Source organism: Pelophylax lessonae, assembly GCF_965119305.1.
Source record: "Pelophylax lessonae genome assembly, chromosome: 12".
NCBI lineage: Eukaryota > Metazoa > Chordata > Amphibia > Anura > Ranidae > Pelophylax > Pelophylax lessonae.
Window position 1 is genome coordinate 94,605,911 of NC_138779.1, and position 24,006 is coordinate 94,629,916.

Below are 24,006 nucleotides of genomic sequence, written 5' to 3' on the forward strand. Positions count from 1 at the left end.
GGGCCTCTATGGGGGGTTTCTGAACTCTCTGTTGTAAGGGGGCTCCGTTGGGGGGTTTCTGTTGTAAGGGGGGCTCCGTTGGGGGGTCTCTGATGTAAGGGGGGTCTCTAATGTAAGGGGGGCCAAGTTTGTAGTGATCATAAAAAAGAAAAGTCAAATGAAGTGCAAGAAAAAATGTGCAGGGCGCTGGTGGGGGCGCCACAGGATCAGCTCGCACAGGCCGCTTGAACACCTAAGGCCGGCCCTGGTTGGGAGGTTCACTTCTTTCTTTCCCATTAACAGCAGATATTAAATTATATTCATCTTTTGTCACATATGAATATGATATATATATTTGAAGATTCACAATATTTTGAACTTTTTATTGACTTAGATTTCATACACTCTTCCTTTATTTCATTATTGGAATATATTGTTGTATATCACATTGGTTTATATATGATTTTGTGCACCAATAAGCTGTGGAGAAAAAAAAAACAGGCAGGGAAGAGAAGGAGGGATGCTTTAAAAGGGGAAGGGAGGGACTTTATCTGTTTTTGTTTATAAAAAGTTACAGCCTAAGGAATTGTGATTGTCCTTTAGGTTAATCATTTGAATAAATCATTTGAAGTAATAAAAACAAATATTATGTTCAAACTTTTGACTTCTTTCTTTAATAACTACATAACACAGTACTTCTACTTCTACTTTCAGTACTTGAGTAGAATTTTTTTTTCAAAACTACTGGTACTTTTTACTTTTTCTACTTAAGTAGCAATTTTTTTGAAAAAACTACTTGCAATACTTAAGTAAAAAAAATGTTGAATACTTTTGTACTTCCACTTAAGTAACTTTTTCTGTGAGCACTTCCACTTCTACTTAAGTAACTTTTTGATCGAGTACTTGTACTTTTATTCAAGTAGAAATTTTGAGTACTTTATACAAGTCTGCCCTTGCCTCGATCCACCAGACAGAACTCAAAACACTCTGTAGACACCTCTACCTAAACTGATTTCCACTCTGACCCCTGGGCAGAGACCTCCTCACTCCTGGGTGGAACCCAATCAGGGTGCTTTCTACAGGCAAATATTTGACCCAGGATTGGAACTTCATCTCTTCCAAGTCTCTACAAAGCCTCTGGGATCTGGGACCCACAACAGAACTAGTCCCAGAGGACACCTAACAAACAGTTTCCTCTGTACCAAGCATGCATTGTGGCACGCCTCAACCAATATGAATGAAAGGAAGTTGTATTGTCACACCTTATATCTATATTTCTATGGACAGTAAATTTGCTTTAAATACTCCAATTCATTAAAAAAAAAAAAAAACTGTTAATCATTTATATTATAGTTTTAATAAATAGTTTTATTTTCAAAATGTTGTCAGCATAAGTTGTCTTAATTTGACTTTCCCTAATTTAAACCTGTGACAAGGCAAAAAAAAATGAAAAAAATTATTTATTCCTATTCAAAACAAGGCATTACCCTGCTGAATGCACATTTGAAAACATGAATGGTGCATTCTTACTAAGTAATTTGTAATTATTTTCAGCCAGTTCTTCATACACCACTACTGTAGTGCATCCCCTATGAAATCACAGGCAGAATGGGATCCCCATGCTGCACAGTCAGAGACATCAAATCTTCACAGGCACACTCCGTAACATTTTTTTGTTACTTATTGAGGGTAATAACTTGGATAGGGATGGGAGATTATGGGATGCCCACTTGACTTCAACAGCAAACTTTAGAGACAACTCTTTCTATATACAGTCTCTATATACAGCTCCACTTTTTCCTCCAGCACTCACTTGCTTGCAGAAACCAGCTGGAACACTGTGAATATCTGACAGTCACTCAGTCAGATTAAAGCGATAGCCTATTACCGGCAGGAACCCGAGGCCCTTTAGTTGTGTAGCAGAGCTTTAGTGTCCAGGTTGCATCATTCCTGTGGATACTTATCCCAGCACCACCTCTTCAGGCACTGCCAACCCACCTGACTCAGCTGCTCCTTTCACTAGCCCTCCAGGCTAACTTCTCCCCACAGTCCTCCAGACTGACACTAACCAGCCCACCAGGCTGACTTCCAGGAGATCGACCAGACGTTCTGACCTGCTCCTGCTGTCCTCTCTCCTTGCTCCTGTGCCTTCCGGAAGGACTTCCTCCATCTGTTTTAGCACCCGAGCTCAGGGGGCATCTCCATCTTCCACTCGACTGCCCCTGCTGGCATGGCCCGTGTCTATTTATGAGGAAAGCTCTGCCCCCTGCTGGCCTATTGCTGGGATTTGGCTGAGGCATATGCATGGCAGCCCCTCTTCATGCCCACCCTCCAGCTTTGGAAGTTTCTACAAACCTCAAGACCAGGGGGAAGTGCCAGAGAGAGAGTCATTGAACCCTGACCAGATTCACAGCTCAGGCTTAGCCCTCAGCTAAACTTAACATTTTCTACTCTAACAAAAACCTATCTACATCTATCTATCTACATCTAGCATACATACTAGAGGGTGCTACGCTACTATGTGGCTCAGCTAAACAAATTACATATTTGTTTAAAGGTTCAGTAATTCCCTAGCCTTTGTCAGTTTTCCACTCCATTCTAATCAGTGGACAATGAGTCAGCATCATCAAAACCAAAAACCATTCAAGGTTCTCTTTGACTTATAACAGGTATATGCGACCCAACTGGGTAATCTGTACTTTTAATAAACATTATGTATTGATGATAAATTCCATGCCACGTAATATGTATTCCAATGGAAATACGGAACAAAAAACACCTATTTTGATGAACAATGCCATACTCACCAGCATATAATCACGGCCGCTACACAGCTCCAGGTGATACAGCAGACACGACTGTTCTTCGAGTCTTCTTCTTCCTGAGAACTGCAGCAGCAGAATCGTATTAAATATACGCAGATTAAGACAAGGCTGATGGCCAGGCATAGTCCAGCAATGCCAGCTAAGAAAAGAAGAGCCTAGAGGGAAACACAAATGAAAACTCATTAGGATACTCTAACACAAAGGTTGAAAACTGAGCTCCACCCAGAATTTGCTGGTGGAAGTTCAAATTATTTAGACATTAACAGTGCATATCTGTTTCAGCAAAGGAAACATGTTCTATGATCTTCAGGTATTCTGTAGACAGGAACTACAGGATCTTCTTATGGCAAAGCTTGCACAGAATAGTGAATGCATGCTACCCTTGTCTGGATAGACAGTATTAAAAGTAAAGTGAGTATAGAAAGTGCTGCCTAACTAGACACTAATGCCTCGTTTCCACTGAGTGGTATGGTACGGTTTGGTTCGGTACGGTACCCAATTTTTGCTGTTTCCATTGCCAAAAGTTGTAAATGGTACCCTAATTCCGAACCGTACCGTACCACTTTTTTGGTACCCTTTTCGTTGGGGTACCAAGCACATTAGTACCGTACCAACAGGGTGGAGCAATACTGTTGAGGTACTGTTGAGCTTAGGTACTGTTGGCAGTGGAAACGCAAGCCTGAACCATACCGAACCGTACTGAACTGTACCGAACCGTACCGCTCAGTGGAAACGAGGCATAAAGTTATTTGAAGAGTGTCTATTTACTGTAGGAAGCTGAAGAGCTACACTTTCTTACATTTTTTTTTTAAATCAGAGACTCTACTGGTGCAATCTGTTTGCATTAATTATTGCTACTGCATATCTGCTTTGACCATTATAAATATTTTCCCTTTCCCTGATGATTTGCCTTTTTATTTTATACTATTATGAACACATAAAGGTACAAGGAACAGCCAAAAACTTAAAGTGGACAGGAAGAGAACTGGGACATATGTAGGGGGGGGGGGGGTTCTCATTATTGGAGTATCTAAGGCCTATTACAAGCCCTGGAGCTAAAGCATTTTTGGGTGGAATGAATATTTAAAGGGTTACTAAACCCAGGACCCAGCATTCACTATATCTGGTCTCCCACAATACACAGAACATGGAAATGCAATAGTTTTAGGAAATATAAACTGCTAAATACCTTTTTTCATCAGCAGTATATAGCAGTCTTGGGACTTCTATCAGTGTCTGGTTAAAGCTTGTAGGAGGAGTTTTCATTCTGCTCTGACTGTCCTTTCAGGCTGCAGGAACCGCCCTGACCCTCTGTCTGCACAGTGCTGATTGGCCCTGTGCTGATCACATGCACCCCCAAGAATAAAAAAACTCTCTAGCAGTACACACCAAACTGAGCATGTGCAGCTTGTCCCCTAGCCTCTGTTCTATCAGGAGATGGTTTGGTGACAGTGGAAGAAGAGGATGATCAGAGAAGACAGGATCACACAGCCTTTTTACACAATTCGGAGGATTAACCCCTTAGGTTCCACAGTGAGTATGACAAGCATGCTTTACTGCATATACAGACTGATTTTATTTTTGTGGGTTTAGTAACGCTTTAACCACTTCCAGACCGCCTGCCGCATATATACTGCGGCAGAGCGGCCCAGCTGCGCAAAATCACGTACACGTACAGAATTTTGGGGGAGCGTGCCAATCAGCGGGTCCAGCGGCCGCCATGGTTGCTGGGACCCGCTGATCGTTCAGCTGAATGACAGAACGGCGGTCTGCCTATGTAAACAAGGCAGACTGCTGTTCTGTCAGGGAGGAAAAGAGAGATCTTATGTTTCAGCCAAGCTGAAACGCAGATCTCTCTTTTCCTCTCGTGGATCCACTTCCCCTACAGTTACAAAGCACTCCCTAGGAGCACACTTAACCCCTTCATTGCCCCTGTGTTAGCCCCTTCCCTGCCAGTGACATTTATACAGTAACAGTGACACTGACACTGACACAAACTGATGCTGAGGGGTGGGGGACTGACTAAATGCCACTGACATCACCAATGACACTAATACAGTGATCAGTGCTCTGTGCACTGTCCCTGTACTAATGACACTGGCTGGGAAGGGGTTAACATTTAAGGGCTTTCAATGGGTTAACTGTGTACCTAACAATTTGTAATGTGTGTACTGTGTAAAAAAAACAGCTCATCATTGCTGACTGTGTCTACCAACACAGAGCTCTCTTCTGTCATTCACTTAGCTGATCAGCAGGCCATACATTATTGGCGAATGACAGCACGGGTGGAACAGTGGTTGCGCACGCATGTCCCCTACCCATAACCACTGTACGTGATCCAGCGCAGTGGAAAAGACTGAAAATTAAAAAAAAAAAAAGTGGCACTAATGAGGCTGCACTGATGGGCACTAAAGAGGTGGCACTGACAGGTCTAATGAGGCTACGCTGATAAGCACCGATAGACTGCACCAATTATGTGGCACTTATGGGTACTGATAGGCTGCACTGATGGGCACTGATAGGTGACACTGATGAGGCTGCCCTGATAAGCACTGATAGGCTGCACTGATGAGGTGGCACTTATGGGCACTGATAGGTGGCACTGATAAGCTGCACTGATGGGCACTGATAGGTGACACTAATAAGCACTGATAGGCTGCCCTGATGAGGTGGCACTGATGAGTACTGATGAGGTGGCACTGATGAGCACAGATGAGGTGGCACTGGTAGGCAGCACTGATAAGTATTAATGAGGTGGCACTAATAGGTGGCACAGGTGGGCACAGATGAAGTGGCACTGATAATCACTGATGAGGTAGCACTGATAAAGGGCACTCTCTGTCCACTCAGCGGCAGTAAGGAAAGGGGGCGTGTATTCTGCTCCAGCAGGCTGCAAAGCCGCAGGCTCTTTTATCGGCCAGCCTGACGCTAGTCTTTGCATCCGCGGGTGGGCCACATAGGAGTATCCCGACCACTTCTGCAGTGTAACCCAGGTGCCAGGATGCGATTTCCAGTCGCCATTGTAACCTGGCGCCTGGGTTTTGTCAAGTCCTGGGTTATAGTGTTTATAATTTTTATAGTGTTTATAATTTGAAGGTCCACAGTATCACTGAGCCCATGTCTTCTGGTGGTGGAATCATTTTCACTAGCACAGTTGGGTTTTTCGGTTGATTCTGAGTAAATATTATCCTCATGGATTTTTTTCAGCAGGAATGCGGGGGAGTGCAGTTCCAGCACCTCCGGCACTGAAAGTATGCAGGGGGTGCTGGGTTGTGCTGAAGTGTCTACTGATGCTGGCTGCTATGGGATGTATTGTAGCTGGAGGGGATCCATATTTGCACTGAAGGGGGTCTATTGTTGCTGGGGAAGTCTATTGTTACTGGTAGGGGATCTATTGTTGCTGGGGTTTGTCTTATGTTGCTGGGTGGTCCGTTGTTGCTGGGAGAGATCTACTGTTAAGGGGGGTCTATTGATGCAGGCTGTGGGGAGATCTGTTGTTGCTGCCAGGGCTTTATTGTTGTACTGTGGGATATTTTGTTGTGGGTGGTGCATTGTTGTTGGGGGATCTATTGTTTCTGGAGGGTGTATTGATGTTGCTGGCTGCAGGAGATCTATTTTACTGATTTTCTTGTTATCATTAACAAATTCCATACTTACTTGGTACCAAAAATAGTTCTGTATTCTTTATAAAGGGCAGTACTGGGAGGTGTGCAGGGGGTTGAATCAGGGAACGGTCTTCGGAGGTGGGTAGGGGAGCAGAAAAGGAGTGAGTCAGAAAGGGGGAGTTCCTGCACCTATTCTTTGAGAAAAAAAGTCCCGATTATCCTCATAGTTTATTGGCACTGAATTGACACATTGAAGGACTTGATCTGGATTTAATTAATTGAACTTTATCATCATTATATAATATATATTTTTTATGATGTCATCATTTTTTAATTGCAATTCCAACTTTATTATCAAAACCACTCTGCCACTTAGCAAAGGTTTTGGTTCTCTTATTTACCTACGGGTTTAGTGCAATATCCTATTTTGGAAGTGCCATTCCTCACCCCCCCCCCGCCCACACACACATAGACACACACAAAAAATGGGTTACATCCATTATGTAGGCTATGTAATATTTAGCACGGCTAACAGAGTGCATTTGGTCAGGACTGTCTGCTGTACGATGCAGCTAACAGAGTGCAGTAGTCAGGATTATGTAGTGTACTGCACAATATGTATTTAACATCTTGCAAAGTGACATGACCAAAACTATGGGGTTGATTTACTAAAGGCAAAAAGACTATGCATTTTGCAAGGTGCAGTTGCACCAGAGCTTAGTAAATAAGCAGAAGCACTCCTGACTTCCATCATCCAATCATGTGCAAACAAAAATTTTTTTTTTAATTTCCCTTTTACATTATTGAGTATTCTTTGGAAAGTGAAGCCTTATGGACTGTCTTTTACATATGTTCAGGACACCAAAGTACTGAAATTCCTAGACCGGGAAGTTAACCATCAGGAAGGCCAAATACATGCTAACAATTACACTAAGCCAACTGCAGGCAATGTACATGCGATGAAGAATATGTCAAGCAAAGTTACACAGTTACACAGTTAGTGAGGTTGAAAAAAGACATCAGTCCATCCAGTTCAACCTATGATGTGTGTGTGTGTTTGCTTTTAACCGTACATTGTATACCCCTGTATGTTGTGGTCTTTAAGGTGCCCATCTAATAGTTTTTTGAAACTATCAATGCTCCCTGCTGATACGACTGCTTGTGGAAGAGAATTCCACATCTTTACCGCTCTTACCGTGAAGAACCCCTTACGCACTTTAAGGTTAAACCGCCTTTCCTCAAGTTTTAGTGAGTGGCCACGTGTCTTATTGTATCTCCTTTCTCTGAATAGTTTGTTCCTTATGCTAGGGTCGCCAGTACAGTATTTGTACATTGATATCATATCCCCCCTCAATCGTCTCTTCTCCAGAGAGAATAAGTTCAGTGCTTGTAGTCTTTCCTCATAGCTGATGTCCTCCATTCCCCTAATTATTTTTGTTGCCCTTCTCTGGACTCTCTCCAGTTCCAGCACATCCTTCCTGAGGACCGGTGCCCAGAACTGGACAGCATACTCCAGATGTGGCCGGACCAGAGTCTTGTAGAGCGGGAGAATAATCTCTTCTAAGTGGTACCCTTAAATGAGAGTTTCTTGATAAGGGTTATCCAGAACCCCTGGTTGACCAAGCGTTTGAACTATTATACCTCAAGTACAGACCCAGTAAAAAAAGAAATAACAGTGATCATTCCATGAGGTTCATAACTGTAATGTTCTGGTACCTTTGGGTACCCTAATTACTCTTTCATAAGTGTATGCGCCCCACCATTCTCTTTTGGTAAGGTGCGCATACACCTTTAAGACTGATGCTGTCATCACTGAGCGCCGGACTGGATGGCTATTTAGATCGCCGGCTCTCACTCACATGTGTTCGTTCAAACTGCTTTGTGCCTTGATGCTAACCTGTCTTGAAGCTCTCATGCTTGCAAGCATACCTCGCTGTCGGAACCACGCTGCGCTGATCCCTGTATCCCGCTACCGGATCATCCGCTCTTGCCGAACCTCTCCTCTGCTACATTGCTATTAGTGATAAGTACCCCACAGGGGAAACCTCTATAACCTTTATACTAAAGCTTACACTATCTAGCTCTGCATACTAAGGACTATTACTACATCTGCATTATCTAAGATTGCTAGCTCTTGAGCCTACTACCACCTGTTCTTGCACTGGGTTGATCTCTCTTGTATGTCCACCTGCTACTCTGTCATCTACTACCATACATGATTGCTAAACCTATCTGCATCCCATCTGCTACTATCTTACTTTCAAGAACATTTCCTTTCAAGTGTCTGTCATCTACCATCTCTACCCAACCTGTCTCTTCAGCCTATCATCACTGTGTTACTATATACATAAGTCACTCTAGGAAACATCTTATTGAGTGTGTGTATTTACTTGCTGAATTGAGATCCTCCACACATGATGAGTCATTGAGAGTTGGGAATGGTGTCTCAGCGTTTCTCTTACATGACTACTGAAGTGGAATATTTCTGCAGCTGAAAATCCACATCATACATAAAACGCAGGAGCGTTACAGATTGAACGAACCACAAATGGATTCAGCAGAAATAACCACTCAGATGACACAATTAAAACAGCAAGTACCTGCGTTAATACACGCACTTGCTGAATTAAAAGAAGACAATCAGGCTCTGTCGCAGCAGGTAATTAGACTGACACAACTTACCACTGCTCAGTCCCCTGAACCCAAAATAAATCCTCCTTTGGTATTTACAGGCGATCGCAAAAAATTTTGCGAATTTAAAAACGCATGTGAGTTACTTTTCTTGCTAAAACCCCGTACCTACCTTACTGATCACATTAAGGTTTGTACTATTATTTCTTACCTAACAGGCGATCCTCGGGCCTGGGCAGACTCTCTTTTTGAGAAAAGCGACCAGCTTCTCAACTCCTATGCCTTGTTCCTAGCAGAACTCACTAGCCTATATGATGATCCCAATAGGCAGAGTACTGCCGATCTTCAATTAAGATCCTTGAAACAAGGTAGGAGACCTGTAGAAGACTTTGTCGCAGAATTCAAGAGATGGACCCTTGATTCAGAATGGAATGATGCATCTCTGAAATCCCAATTTAGGCTTGGCCTATCAGAGGCCGTTAAAGACGAGCTCGCCCGAGCGGATCTGCCAAAAACCCTGGATGCATTGATACAACTCAGTATCACCATAGATAGAAGACTACGAGAAAGAAAGGCTGAGAAAATGGGAACGCCATTATCCAGTTCTTCTCGGATCTCGGCCGTTGACCCCGTTCCTATGGAGGTAGGAACCATACGCCCACCTCTATCAACTATGGAAAGAGCCAGAAGACGATCTGGTAATCTCTGCTTGTACTGTGCATTCCCGGATCACAAGATAAACGTCTGTCCCCTAGTCTACAAAAAGAAGGGTGAGTGTTCACATGTCCTCCTAGGGGGATTGACAACTTCAATCACTAACCCTTACCTTTCTGTTTGCTTAACATTACAGTGGGACCAGAACAGGATTACTACTAAGGCCATGATTGACACAGGATCTTGTGGAAATTATATTGACATACGTTTTGCTGCTTTAAATAAAGTTCCTATTATTTCTAAACTTAAACCTGTCTCAGTGAGTCTTATTAACGGTGTTCCTTTATCCTCTGGTCCGATCACTGATCAGACACAGGCACTCCTAGTCACTACTAACGGGTCCCATATGGAAACCACTACCTTCGATCTAATACCTTCACCCCACTTTCCCATTGTTTTGGGACTTCCCTGGTTGCACACACATCAACCAACCATAGATTGGAAGGAACGGACCCTGACCTTCCTCTCTTGCTATTGCGAGGGTACGTGTAACCTCCCGTCTTTCGGGAAGATCCTGTCTGTGGTGACAGATGAGATTGCACCACTATGTTATCAGGATCTCTCTGAGGTTTTTCTTGAGAAAAATGCTCAAGCACTACCTCCCCATCGAGACTATGATTGTAGCATTGATCTACTCCCAAATAGCAAATTGCCGTTCGGTCATGTTTATCCCCTTTCACAGGATGAACTTTCCCATCTCAAAGACTATTTGGATGAGAATTTGGAAAAAGGTTTTATTAGACCTTCCACTTCTTCAACAGCAGCAGGACTCTTTTTTGTCCGCAATAAGGACTCAAGTCTCAGGCCTATCATCGACTATAGGCAATTGAATGCTATTACAATAAAAGATCGCTATCCTCTACCGCTTATCCCTGAGCTCATTGAGCAGGTGCGTGGAGCTACCTATTTTTCAAAATTGGACCTGAAAGGAGCATACAATCTCATTCGAATCCGTGATGGACACGAGTGGAAGACTGCATTCAGAACCAGATACGGATTGTTCGAATATCTTGTAATGCCATTCGGGCTATGCAACGCCCCTGCAGTTTTTCAACGATTTATAAATGATATTTTCAGAGACTTACTAGATGTCTGTGTTGTGGTCTATCTGGACGATATACTTATATATTCACGATCCCTGTCTGAACACATAAGACATGTAAGACTAGTATTATCGAGATTGCTTGCACACAACCTTTATGTGAAACTGAAAAAATGCTTGTTTCATAAAGAAGAGGTACTGTTTCTAGGCTACATCATATCCAAAACAGGAATCGAGATGGACATGAGTAAGATATCCTGCATTCAGGATTGGCCTACACCAACCACACGCAAGGCGCTACAGCGATTCCTTGGATTTCGAATTTCTACAGGAAGTTCATTAGAAACTTCTCTGCCATTGTGAGACCCCTCACACAGCTCACTAGCATTAAAAAAACATTCAAATGGTCAGATGAAGCAAATAAAGCTTTTCACCTGTTAAAGACAAGGTTTACTTCTGCTCCCATACTACGCCATCCAGACCCATCCCTCCAATACATTCTGGAAGTAGATGCGTCAAACATGGCAGTAGGAGCAATACTCTCCCAACGACCAACTCACACTTCACCACTTCATCCAGTCGCCTTTTTTTCTAAATCCCTAAGCAGTCCAGAGATAAATTACCCCGTGGGTGAAAAGGAACTGCTTGCTATAAAATTGGCTCTGGAGAATTGACGACATCTACTCGAAGGCACCCAATTACCAATACTTATATACACGGACCATAAAAATCTCCAATATCTTCAGACTAACAAAACTCTCTCGCACCGACAGGTACGATGGTCACTATTCTTTCTAAGGTTTAACTTCCTAGTGACCTACACACCTGCAGATAAGAACAAAAAGGCGGATGCACTATCACGACTAACTGAAGAAAACTACTTTAAAATCCCTTCCGTTCCTATAATACCTCACAAACGCATTATTGGAGTTGTCCGTTCCTTGAAGGAAGAGGTTTTGCATGGTATAAGTTTGGATACACCCCCACCACAACTAAATACTGATGCAGAAGGCTTCCTCTACTACAACGACAAACTTTACATACCACCTACCATACGCACCAAGATCTTGGAATTATCGCATGATGTGCCTATGGCAGGACATATGGGTATGACAAAGACTCTTAATCTGATTACCAGGCAATTCTGGTGGCCTGACATGAAAACATCTATACAAAAATTCGTCTCTTCATGCAATGTCTGTGCCAGGTCCAAAATTGACACTACGAGACCATCCGGTCTACTATGCAGTCTACCAATACCCCAAACTCCATGGGAAGTTGTGTCCTTGGACTTTATAGTGGAATTGCCTCCTTCCAAAGGATTTAATACCATCTTAGTGTCAGTGGACCATCTGACAAAAATGGCACATTTCATTGCTATTCGTAGACTACCTTCGTCCAAACAAACGGCAGAACTCCTGATGAAACATGTCTTTAAGTTACATGCTATCCCAAAAACTCTTCTGTCTGACCGTGGATCACAATTTATTTCCAAGTTCTGGCAAGAACTATGTCACATACTACGGATCGAGCGGAAGCTTACTTCTCCTTACCATCCGCAGACCAACGGACAGACTGAAAGAGTCAACCAATGCATCGAGCAATATTTACGTTGTTACACTTCTTACCAACAGGATGATTGGGTGGATCTTCTCCCTCTGGCAGAATTTGCCTACAACAACGCAACCCACAGTACGACCAAGCAGAGTCCGTTCTACTTGAACTATGGGTTTCATCCCTCTATTCTTCCACCACGCATCTTTCCTTCAAATAACCCAGTAGCTTCAGACTATCTTACCCAAATATAGGACTCTCTGGGTTTGCTTAATACTACCATTGCACACGCTCATAGTCAACAAAAGAAGTATTATGATCTTCGCAGAAGACCTTCTCCTCAGTACGCTATCGGGGACCTCGTTTGGCTCTCAACAAAAAAATTTAAGACTGAAAATCCCTAGCAAAAAGCTTGGACCTCTGTTCTTGGGACCTTTCCCAATCAAGAAACTTATTGGAAAAGCTGCAGTACAGCTTACATTGCCAATAGACCTCAAAATACATCCCATTTTCCATGTGTCGCTACTGAAGCCCCATGTTCCTGACCAAGGAATAAGGCCTACTATCCCACCTCCTCCTCCTGTACAAGTTGAAGGTGGAGAAGAATACGAGATAAAAGAGATTCTGGATTCTCGTATCCACAGAGGAAGACTTCAGTACTTGGTTCGATGGAAGAACTATGGGCCCCAAGACGACACCTGGCTAAACACCTCTGACATACATGCCTCTAGATTAATCCGCAATTTTCATGCGAAGTACCCAGACAAACCAGCTCCAGAGGCCTTCAGGAGCCGGCCTTAAGGGGGGGGTACTGTAATGTTCTGGTACCTTTGGGTACCCTAATTACTCTTTCATAAGTGTATGCGCCCCACCATTCTCTTTTGGTAAGGTGCGCATACACCTTTAAGACTGATGCTGTCATCACTGAGCGCCGGACTGGATGGCTATTTAGATCGCCGGCTCTCACTCACATGTGTTCGTTCAAACTGCTTTGTGCCTTGATGCTAACCTGTCTTGAAGCTCTCATGCTTGCAAGCATACCTCGCTGTCGGAACCACGCTGCGCTGATCCCTGTATCCCGCTACCGGATCATCCGCTCTTGCCGAACCTCTCCTCTGCTACATTGCTATTAGTGATAAGTACCCCACAGGGGAAACCTCTATAACCTTTATACTAAAGCTTACACTATCTAGCTCTGCATACTAAGGACTATTACTACATCTGCATTATCTAAGATTGCTAGCTCTTGAGCCTACTACCACCTGTTCTTGCACTGGGTTGATCTCTCTTGTATGTCCACCTGCTACTCTGTCATCTGCTACCATACATGATTGCTAAACCTATCTGCATCCCATCTGCTACTATCTTACTTTCAAGAACATTTCCTTTCAAGTGTCTGTCATCTACCATCTCTACCCAACCTGTCTCTTCAGCCTATCATCACTGTGTTACTATATACATAAGTCACTCTAGGAAACATCTTATTGAGTGTGTGTATTTACTTGCTGAATTGAGATCCTCCACACATGATGAGTCATTGAGAGTTGGGAATGGTGTCTCAGCGTTTCTCTTACATGACTACTGAAGTGGAATATTTCTGCAGCTGAAAATCCACATCATACATAAAACGCAGGAGCGTTACAATAACTACCTTTCACAACCAATACAAAAAAATGGAAGGAATATTGGCCAGACACTGGAACATCTTGCTAGAGGACCTCTCCCTAAAACCATCATCCCAGATAGGCCAAAGGTTATCTATTGCAGGACCCCTAATCTCAAAAATGAAATCGCTCCTAGTAAGTTGAAATCTTCCATACCTGTATCCACTCAGCCATGTCTAGTACCAATAGTGGGCATGTATCAATGCCGCAAGGCCTTGTGCAAGACATGCAATTTTGTAAAGCATGGAATGAAAACTTTCCACTAAGGTAAAACTTACAAGATCATTTTTATAACTGCTCTTCAGACTATGTTATCCATCGTTTGCCCTGCCCCTGTGGACTGTTTTATGTTGGTCGCACTATCCAACCACTCCGACAAGGATTTGGAGAACACAGGCGGTTCATAGACGAGGGGAAGGACAAACTGACATTTTCTACCCACTGAGTACATACATATAAAATAGTGTGATAATATTGTATAATGGTTTTGTACCCTTTTTGTTAATGATTTCTGGCTCATGCATTGGTAATGCTGCTGTGATGGCCAAGTATCTTGCCCCTCATACAATCATTGCATTCATATCAATTTCCCCTTGACATATCATTAATGTGCAATACATTTCCACATTAATTATCATGGAATTATCTCATTACATCTGTTCAGTAGTTCTATTTGGTCATCTAGTTTTTCATGTTTTGTTTTATTTTATTTATTTCCTTATTACCTATATTTTTTTACTATATATTTCTTTATGGTATCTGTTCCTTTGTTTACAATAATGCTCTATATGCATTTTAAATGTTATTCCAATATGAATGTTAAATCATTGTATTTCATGTGTTTACTAGTGTTGAGCGAACACGGACTGTATTATTCGTGTTCGTACCGAATAATTGGATTTTTTGTACCCGAACACGGACACGGACACTTTACTGTATGTTCGGGTAAAAATCCGTGTTCGGTCGTTTTATTTCCGGGTTTTGCATGCTTTGGCGCTCTTTTCATGGCGGGCTTTCAACAGCCAATCAACAATCGTTTAACTGGTGTGCCTTAAGCCATCCCAGCCATGCCTGCAAATGTCTCAGTAGCTGTGATTGGCCGTCTGAAGCATGTGACCAAGTCTTTATAAGTTCGAGGCAGCCGCAGCGGCGTCATTATGCTGCTTAGATTCAGGGACAGAGCACACATCAACGTGCTGGCTGCTGATTAGGGAAAGATAGGCAGGAAAAAACCATTTGTGTCCGGATAGAATTGAGGGACAGGTCGGAGTGTTTAGGCAGGGCGAGTTGTAGGCATTTTAGGGATAGAGTCTGCTGAATTATATAGGGTCAGTGTCTTCTACAAACTACAATCGATATTGCTGTGTGGGGGGTGGGGTCTGCACTCAATCCTGATCTACGATCTCTTCTCAATCCTGTTAGGGACAGAGTCTGCTGAATTTTAGGGAAACTGTGTTCTACAAACTACAATCGATATTGCTGTGTGGTGTGGGATTGGAGATAGGCAGGTGTCAGTGATCCACATCCATTTTTCTGTGTGTGAGCTGCAGTGAACACAATCTTTTTGGGCTGCAGTGAACACAATCTTTTTGGGCTGCAGTGAACACAATCTTTTTGGGCTGCAGTGAACACAATCTTTTTGGGCTGCAGTGAACACAATCTTTTTGGGCTGCAGTGAACACAATCTTTTTGGGGTGCAGTGAACAAAATCTTTTTGGGGTGCAGTGAACACAATCCTTTTTGGTGTGCAGTGAACACAATCTTTGTGGGGTGCAGTGAACAAAATCCTTTGTGGGGTGCAGTGAACACAATCTTTTTGGGGTGCAGTGAACAAAATCCTTTTTGGGGTGCAGTGAACAACATCCTTTTTGGGGTGCAGTGAACACAATCTTTTTGGGGTGCAGTGAACAAAATCCTTTGTGGGGTGCAGTGAACACAATCTTTTTGGGGTGCAGTGAACACAATCTTTTTGGGGTGGAGTGAACAACATCCTTTTTGGGGTGCAGTGAACAAAATCCTTTTTGGGGTGCAGTGAACAAAATCATTTTTGGGGTGCAGTGAACACAATCTTTTTGGGGTGCAGTGAACACAATCTTTGTGGGGTGCAGTGAACACAATCTTTTTGGGGTGGAGTGAACAACATCCTTTTTGGGGTGCAGTGAACAACATCCTTTTTGGGGTGCAGTGAACACAATCTTTTTGGGGTGCAGTGAACACAATCTTTGTGGGGTACAGTGAACAGAATCTTTGTGGGGTGCAGTGAACACAATCTTTGGGGGGTACAGTGAACACAATCTTTGTGAGGTGCAGTGAACACAATCTTTGTGGGGTGCAGTGAACACAATCATTGTGGGGTGCAGTGAACTCAATCTTTGTGGGGTACAGTGAACACAATCTCATACTGAAGGTTTGAGGGTGCTGCCTGTTCCATACTCCCCCTACTCCTCATCTAGCCTTTTAGGGGTACAAACAATAGTAATTGGGGCCTAGTGTGGTTGTGTACGTGTGATATACATACACTTTTTTGGGATCATATTTTCTATTCCGCTATTTAATCAAAAACCTTTGGGGATCAGTTAAATTGGGGGATAGTCTGTGTTGGTACGTGTGAGAGAGATCCACCTTTCCAAGTTGTTGGGGTTCATCTCATACTTCTGAAGGTTTGAGGGTGCTGCCTGTTCCATACTCCCCCTACTCCTAGCCTTTTAGGGGTACAAACAATAGTAATTGGGGCCTAGTGTGGTTGTGTACGTGTGATATACATACACTTTTTTGGGATCATATTTTCTATTCCGCTATTTAATCAAAAACCTTTGGGGATCAATTAAATTGGGGGATAGTCTGTGTTGGTACGTGTGAGAGAGATCCACCTTTCCAAGTTGTTGGGGTTCATCTCATACTTCTGAAGGTTTGAGGGTGCTGCCTGTTCCATACTCCCCCTACTCCTAGCCTTTTAGGGGTACAAACAATAGTAATTGGGGCCTAGTGTGGTTGTGTACGTGTGATATACATACACTTTTTTGGGATCATATTTTCTATTCCGCTATTTAATCAAAAACCTTTGGGGATCAGTTAAATTGGGGGATAGTCTGTGTTGGTACGTGTGAGAGAGATCCACCTTTCCAAGTTGTTGGGGTTCATCTCATACTTCTGAAGGTTTGAGGGTGCTGCCTGTTCCATACTCCCCCTACTCCTAGCCTTTTAGGGGTACAAACAATAGTAATTGGGGCCTAGTGTGGTTGTGTACGTGTGATATACATACACTTTTTTGGGATCATATTTTCTATTCCGCTATTTAATCAAAAACCTTTGGGGATCAGTTAAATTGGGGGATAGTCTGTGTTGGTACGTGTGAGAGAGATCCACCTTTCCAAGTTGTTGGGGTTCATCTCATACTTCTGAAGGTTTGAGGGTGCTGCCTGTTCCATACTCCCCCTACTCCTAGCCTTTTAGGGGTACAAACAATAGTAATTGGGGCCTAGTGTGGTTGTGTACGTGTGATATACATACACTTTTTTGGGATCATATTTTCTATTCCGCTATTTAATCAAAAACCTTTGGGGATCAGTTAAATTGGGGGATAGTCTGTGTTGGTACGTGTGAGAGAGATCCACCTTTCCAAGTTGTTGGGGTTCATCTCATACTTCTGAAGGTTTGAGGGTGCTGCCTGTTCCATACTCCCCCTACTCCTAGCCTTTTAGGGGTACAAACAATAGTAATTGGGGCCTAGTGTGGTTGTGTACGTGTGATATACATACACTTTTTTGGGATCATATTTTCTATTCCGCTATTTAATCAAAAACCTTTGGGGATCAGTTAAATTGGGGGATAGTCTGTGTTGGTACGTGTGAGAGAGATCCACCTTTCCAAGTTGTTGGGGTTCATCTCATACTTCTGAAGGTTTGAGGGTGCTGCCTGTTCCATACTCCCCCTACTCCTAGCCTTTTAGGGGTACAAACAATAGTAATTGGGGCCTAGTGTGGTTGTGTACGTGTGATATACATACACTTTTTTTGGGATCATATTTTCTATTCCGCTATTTAATCAAAAACCTTTGGGGATCAGTTAAATTGGGGGATAGTCTGTGTTGGTACGTGTGAGAGAGATCCACCTTTCCAAGTTGTTGGGGTTCATCTCATACTTCTGAAGGTTTGAGGGTGCTGCCTGTTCCATACTCCCCCTACTCCTAGCCTTTTAGGGGTACAAACAATAGTAATTGGGGCCTAGTGTGGTTGTGTACGTGTGATATACATACACTTTTTTGGGATCATATTTTCTATTCCGCTATTTAATCAAAAACCTTTGGGGATCAGTTAAATTGGGGGATAGTCTGTGTTGGTACGTGTGAGAGAGATCCACCTTTCCAAGTTGTTGAGGTTCATCTCATACTTCTGAAGGTTTGAGGGTGCTGCCTGTTCCATACTCCCCCTACTCCTAGCCTTTTAGGGGTACAAACAATAGTAATTGGGGCCTAGTGTGGTTGTGTACGTGTGATATACATACACTTTTTTGGGATCATATTTTCTATTCCGCTATTTAATCAAAAACCTTTGGGGATCAGTTAAATTGGGGGATAGTCTGTGTTGGTACGTGTGAGAGAGATCCACCTTTCCAAGTTGTTGGGGTTCATCTCATACTTCTGAAGGTTTGAGGGTGCTGCCTGTTCCATACTCCCCCTACTCCTAGCCTTTTAGGGGTACAAACAATAGTAATTGGGGCCTAGTGTGGTTGTGTACGTGTGATATACATACACTTTTTTGGGATCATATTTTCTATTCCGCTATTTAATCAAAAACCTTTGGGGATCAGTTAAATTGGGGGATAGTCTGTGTTGGTACGTGTGAGAGAGATCCACCTTTCCAAGTTGTTGGGGTTCATCTCATACTTCTGAAGGTTTGAGGGTGCTGCCTGTTCCATACTCCCCCTACTCCTAGCCTTTTAGGGGTACAAACAATAGTAATTGGGGCCTAGTGTGGTTGTGTACGTGTGATATACATACACTTTTTTGGGATCATATTTTCTATTCCGCTATTTAATCAAAAACCTTTGGGGATCAGTTAAATTGCGGGATAGTCTGTGTCGGTACGTGTGAGAGAGATCCACCTTTCCAAGTTGTTGGGGTTCATCTCATACTTCTGAAGGTTTGAGGGTGCTGCCTGTTCCATACCCCCCCTACTCCTCATCTAGCCTTTTAGGGGTACAAACAATAGTAATTGGGGCCTAGTGTGGTTGTGTACGTGCGAGATACATACACTTTTTTTGATCATATTTCCTATTCCGCTATTCAATAAAAACCTTTGAGGATCAATTGAATTGCGGGATAGTCTGTGTCGGTACGTGTGAGAGAGATCCACCTTTCCAAGTTGTTGGGGTTCATCTCATACTTCTGAAGGTTTGAGGGTGCTGCCTGTTCCATACCCCCCCTACTCCTCATCTAGCCTTTTAGGGGTACAAACAATAGTAATTGGGGCCTAGTGTGGTTGTGTACGTGCGAGATACATACACTTTTTTTGATCATATTTCCTATTCCGCTATTCAATAAAAACCTTTGAGGATCAATTGAATTGCGGGATAGTCTGTGTCGGTACGTGTGAGAGAGATCCACCTTTCCAAGTTGTTGGGGTTCATCTCATACTTCTGAAGGTTTGAGGGTGCTGCCTGTTCCATACCCCCCCTACTCCTCATCTAGCCTTTTAGGGGTACAAACAATAGTAATTGGGGCCTAGTGTGGTTGTGTACGTGCGAGATACATACACTTTTTTTGATCATATTTCCTATTCCGCTATTCAATAAAAACCTTTGAGGATCAATTGAATTGCGGGATAGTCTGTGTCGGTACGTGTGAGAGAGATCCACCTTTCCAAGTTGTTGGGGTTCATCTCATACTTCTGAAGGTTTGAGGGTGCTGCCTGTTCCATACCCCCCCTACTCCTCATCTAGCCTTTTAGGGGTACAAACAATAGTAATTGGGGCCTAGTGTGGTTGTGTACGTGCGAGATACATACACTTTTTTTGATCATATTTCCTATTCCGCTATTCAATAAAAACCTTTGAGGATCAATTGAATTGCGGGATAGTCTGTGTCGGTACGTGTGAGAGAGATCCACCTTTCCAAGTTGTTGGGGTTCATCTCATACTTCTGAAGGTTTGAGGGTGCTGCCTGTTCCATACCCCCCCTACTCCTCATCTAGCCTTTTAGGGGTACAAACAATAGTAATTGGGGCCTAGTGTGGTTGTGTACGTGCGAGATACATACACTTTTTTTGATCATATTTCCTATTCCGCTATTCAATAAAAACCTTTGAGGATCAATTGAATTGCGGGATAGTCTGTGTCGGTACGTGTGAGAGAGATCCACCTTTCCAAGTTGTTGGGGTTCATCTCATACTTCTGAAGGTTTGAGGGTGCTGCCTGTTCCATACCCCCCCTACTCCTCATCTAGCCTTTTAGGGGTACAAACAATAGTAATTGGGGCCTAGTGTGGTTGTGTACGTGCGAGATACATACACTTTTTTTGATCATATTTCCTATTCCGCTATTCAATAAAAACCTTTGAGGATCAATTGAATTGCGGGATAGTCTGTGTCGGTACGTGTGAGAGAGATCCACCTTTCCAAGTTGTTGGGGTTCATCTCATACTTCTGAAGGTTTGAGGGTGCTGCCTGTTCCATACCCCCCCTACTCCTCATCTAGCCTTTTAGGGGTACAAACAATAGTAATTGGGGCCTAGTGTGGTTGTGTACGTGCGAGATACATACACTTTTTTTGATCATATTTCCTATTCCGCTATTCAATAAAAACCTTTGAGGATCAATTGAATTGCGGGATAGTCTGTGTCGGTACGTGTGAGAGAGATCCACCTTTCCAAGTTGTTGGGGTTCATCTCATACTTCTGAAGGTTTGAGGGTGCTGCCTGTTCCATACCCCCCCTACTCCTCATCTAGCCTTTTAGGGGTACAAACAATAGTAATTGGGGCCCAGTGTGGTTGTGTACGTGTGATATACATACACTTTTTTTGGATCATATTTTCTATTCCGCTATTTAATCAAAAACCTTTGGGGATCAGTTAAATTGGGGGATAGTCTGTGTTGGTACGTGTGAGAGAGATCCACCTTTCCAAGTTGTTGGGGTTCATCTCATACTTCTGAAGGTTTGAGGGTGCTGCCTGTTCCATACCCCCCCTACTCCTCATCTAGCCTTTTAGGGGTACAAACAATAGTAATTGGGGCCTAGTGTGGTTGTGTACGTGTGATATACATACACTTTTTTTGGATCATATTTTCTATTCCGCTATTTAATCAAAAACCTTTGGGGATCAGTTAAATTGGGGGATAGTCTGTGTTGGTACGTGTGAGAGAGATCCACCTTTCCAAGTTGTTGGGGTTCATCTCATACTTCTGAAGGTTTGAGGGTGCTGCCTGTTCCATACCCCCCCTACTCCTCATCTAGCCTTTTAGGGGTACAAACAATAGTAATTGGGGCCTAGTGTGGTTGTGTACGTGTGATATACATACACTTTTTTTGGATCATATTTTCTATTCCGCTATTTAATCAAAAACCTTTGGGGATCAGTTAAATTGGGGGATAGTCTGTGTTGGTACGTGTGAGAGAGATCCACCTTTCCAAGTTTTTGGGGTTCATCTCATACTTCTGAAGATTTGAGGGTGCTGCATGTTCCATACTCCTCTTCCTCATCCTCCCTTTAGGGTAGGAAAAAATTTAATCGGGCCTAGTCTGTGTTTGTACGTGTGAGATACACAGTTTTTTATCCTATTCCGCTATTCAATACACACCCTTTTGGTGTAAAAAACATTAAATTGCGGCATAGTTTGCATATTTGACATTTGCATATATTGTGCCTTGTTGCGCTGTTTTGGGTACTCCACCAACATGGCCAGTGGCAATGACGCCATTCTCAGCTTAACTATCCCACTTCTATGCCTCCTTGAAAAAACAATTTGGGCGATGATGGAAGAGGATGTGGCACAGGATGAGGAGGAGGAGGAGGAGGATGAAGAGGTAACATTTCAAAGGCTTTCAGGGCAGTCATTCGCAAGGGGCTCCGAGGGTGGGTTCCTGCACACACAAACGCCAGGGACACAATTGTCCAGCAGGGGCACAGTTCTGGAGGATGAGGAGGATGAGGAGGAGGAGGAGCTGGAGGAGGAGATGGAACCATGTTCACAGCAGGGTGGCACCCAGGCCAGCTCATGGCCATCACTGGTGCGTGGCTGGGGGGATACAGAGGACACGGACGATACACCTCCCACAGAGGACAGCCTTTCGTCGCCTCTGGGCAGCCTGGCACACATGAGCGATTACATGCTGCAGTGTCTCCACAACGACCGCCGAGTTGCCCACATTCTAACTTGTGCTGATTACTGGGTGGCCACGCTGCTGGATCCCCGTTACAAGGACAACGTACCGTCCTTAATTCACTCACTGGAGCGCGATCGCAAGATGCGCGAGTACAAGCGCACGCTGGTAGACGCCATGCTGCTGGCATTCCCATCTGACAGCGGGGCCACAGTGGAAGCACAAGGCAGAGGAGGAGGAGGAGGAGGTCGCCAACGCAACCAGGGCACCGCCAGCACCTCAGAAGGCAGGGTTAGCATGGCCGAAATGTGGAAAAGCTTTGTCAGCACGCCACAACAAACAGCAGCACCAGCAGCTCAGATGGAACGTCTTAGCAGGAGGCAGCATTTTACCAACATGGTGGAGCAGTATGTGTGCACACGCCTACATGTAGTGAATGACGGGTCTGCCCCCTTCAACTTCTGGGTCTCCAAATTGGGCACATGGCCTGAGCTTGCCCTTTACGCCTTGGAGGTGCTGGCGTGCCCTGCAGCCAGTGTATTATCTGAACGGGTATTTAGCACGGCTGGGGGCGTTATAACAGACAAGCGCAGCCGCCTGTCCAGAGACAATGTGGACAAGCTCACGTTCATTAAAATGAACCAGGCATGGATCCCACGGGACTTTTCCGTACCTTATGCAGAATAGCAATGGATACCGACCTTACCCACCCATTGTTCCATTTTTGCTCTTTCTCACTCTTTTGGGGTGTACCCTCATTTAAAATTTTTGAAAAGAAGCAGTGTTGGCTACCTCGTCCTCCTCCTCAGGGCCAGATTAATGTAGGGGCTATTGGAGCTGCAGCTCCAGGCCCCTACCTTTTATATAGGCCCCGGGTTGGCCATATTCACTGTTACCGCTCTTCTGTCACTTGTAAACACAGAAGTCTGGCTTCTATGCTCGCTTCCCCAGGCAGCACCCTCAGAACCTCCCCACACAGCGTGAAGGCCGGACAAGGAGGGACAGTTGGCGATGCATGGATGTGTTTATGGGCTTCAGAGACAGCATCCCATGTTGAATTAGGCATGCATGGCTGCACCTTTCCTCCTCTGGGTGCATGGCAAGGCACGGCCCTTAAGGCCCTTCAAAATCCTCAGCACCAAGCCCATGATGCTGTTAATCCGGCCCTGGTCCTCCTCCACCGCCGCTTCCACCTACACCGCCCATAGGTGTGCGCAGCCTATTGCATTAAGGTGTGCACCCCAAAGTTGAAATACACATGCATGTGTTTGCCAGCAGGGAGAGTAATGTATCGGGGCCATGTACCTGTAGGCAAGGAGAAATAGAGCAGAGCAGGTCCCAGGGAGATCTTTCCCATCTCCTCACTGGCAATGCTATGTGCCCTAGGTGATTAGGGTGTGCCCAGGCACACCCAGCACACCCTGTGCGCACGCCTATGTCACCGCCACATCCACCACCACCTCAACCTCCCTCCTACTCCATATGGGCCTCGTCCTTCAGAGATGAAGAAGAACATTGTTTTATTTTTCTGTTTTTTTTTGTTGTTTTAAGTTATTTCCCTATCCACATTTGTTTGCAGAGCACTTGCCATGCTCTTAATTACGTTTTGCTGCCATTTGCAGCACTCTAGCCCTTTCCTTTGGTGTTTTAGAGCCATTTTAGTGCCTTAAAGTTC

At 43.9% G+C, this 24,006-nt stretch overlaps 1 protein-coding gene across 2 annotated transcripts in view; it reads right to left on the minus strand.

The window, feature by feature from the left end:
- TTYH1 (tweety family member 1) overlaps positions 1 to 24,006 on the minus strand; it is a 311,500-nt gene that overhangs the window by 195,302 nt on the left and 92,192 nt on the right. For both annotated transcript variants that reach the window (XM_082274354.1, XM_082274355.1), the window contains exon 2: positions 2,787 to 2,959. In XM_082274354.1, the coding sequence (XP_082130480.1) occupies positions 2,787 to 2,959 (173 nt within the window). The remainder of the gene's footprint in view (positions 1 to 2,786; positions 2,960 to 24,006) is intronic.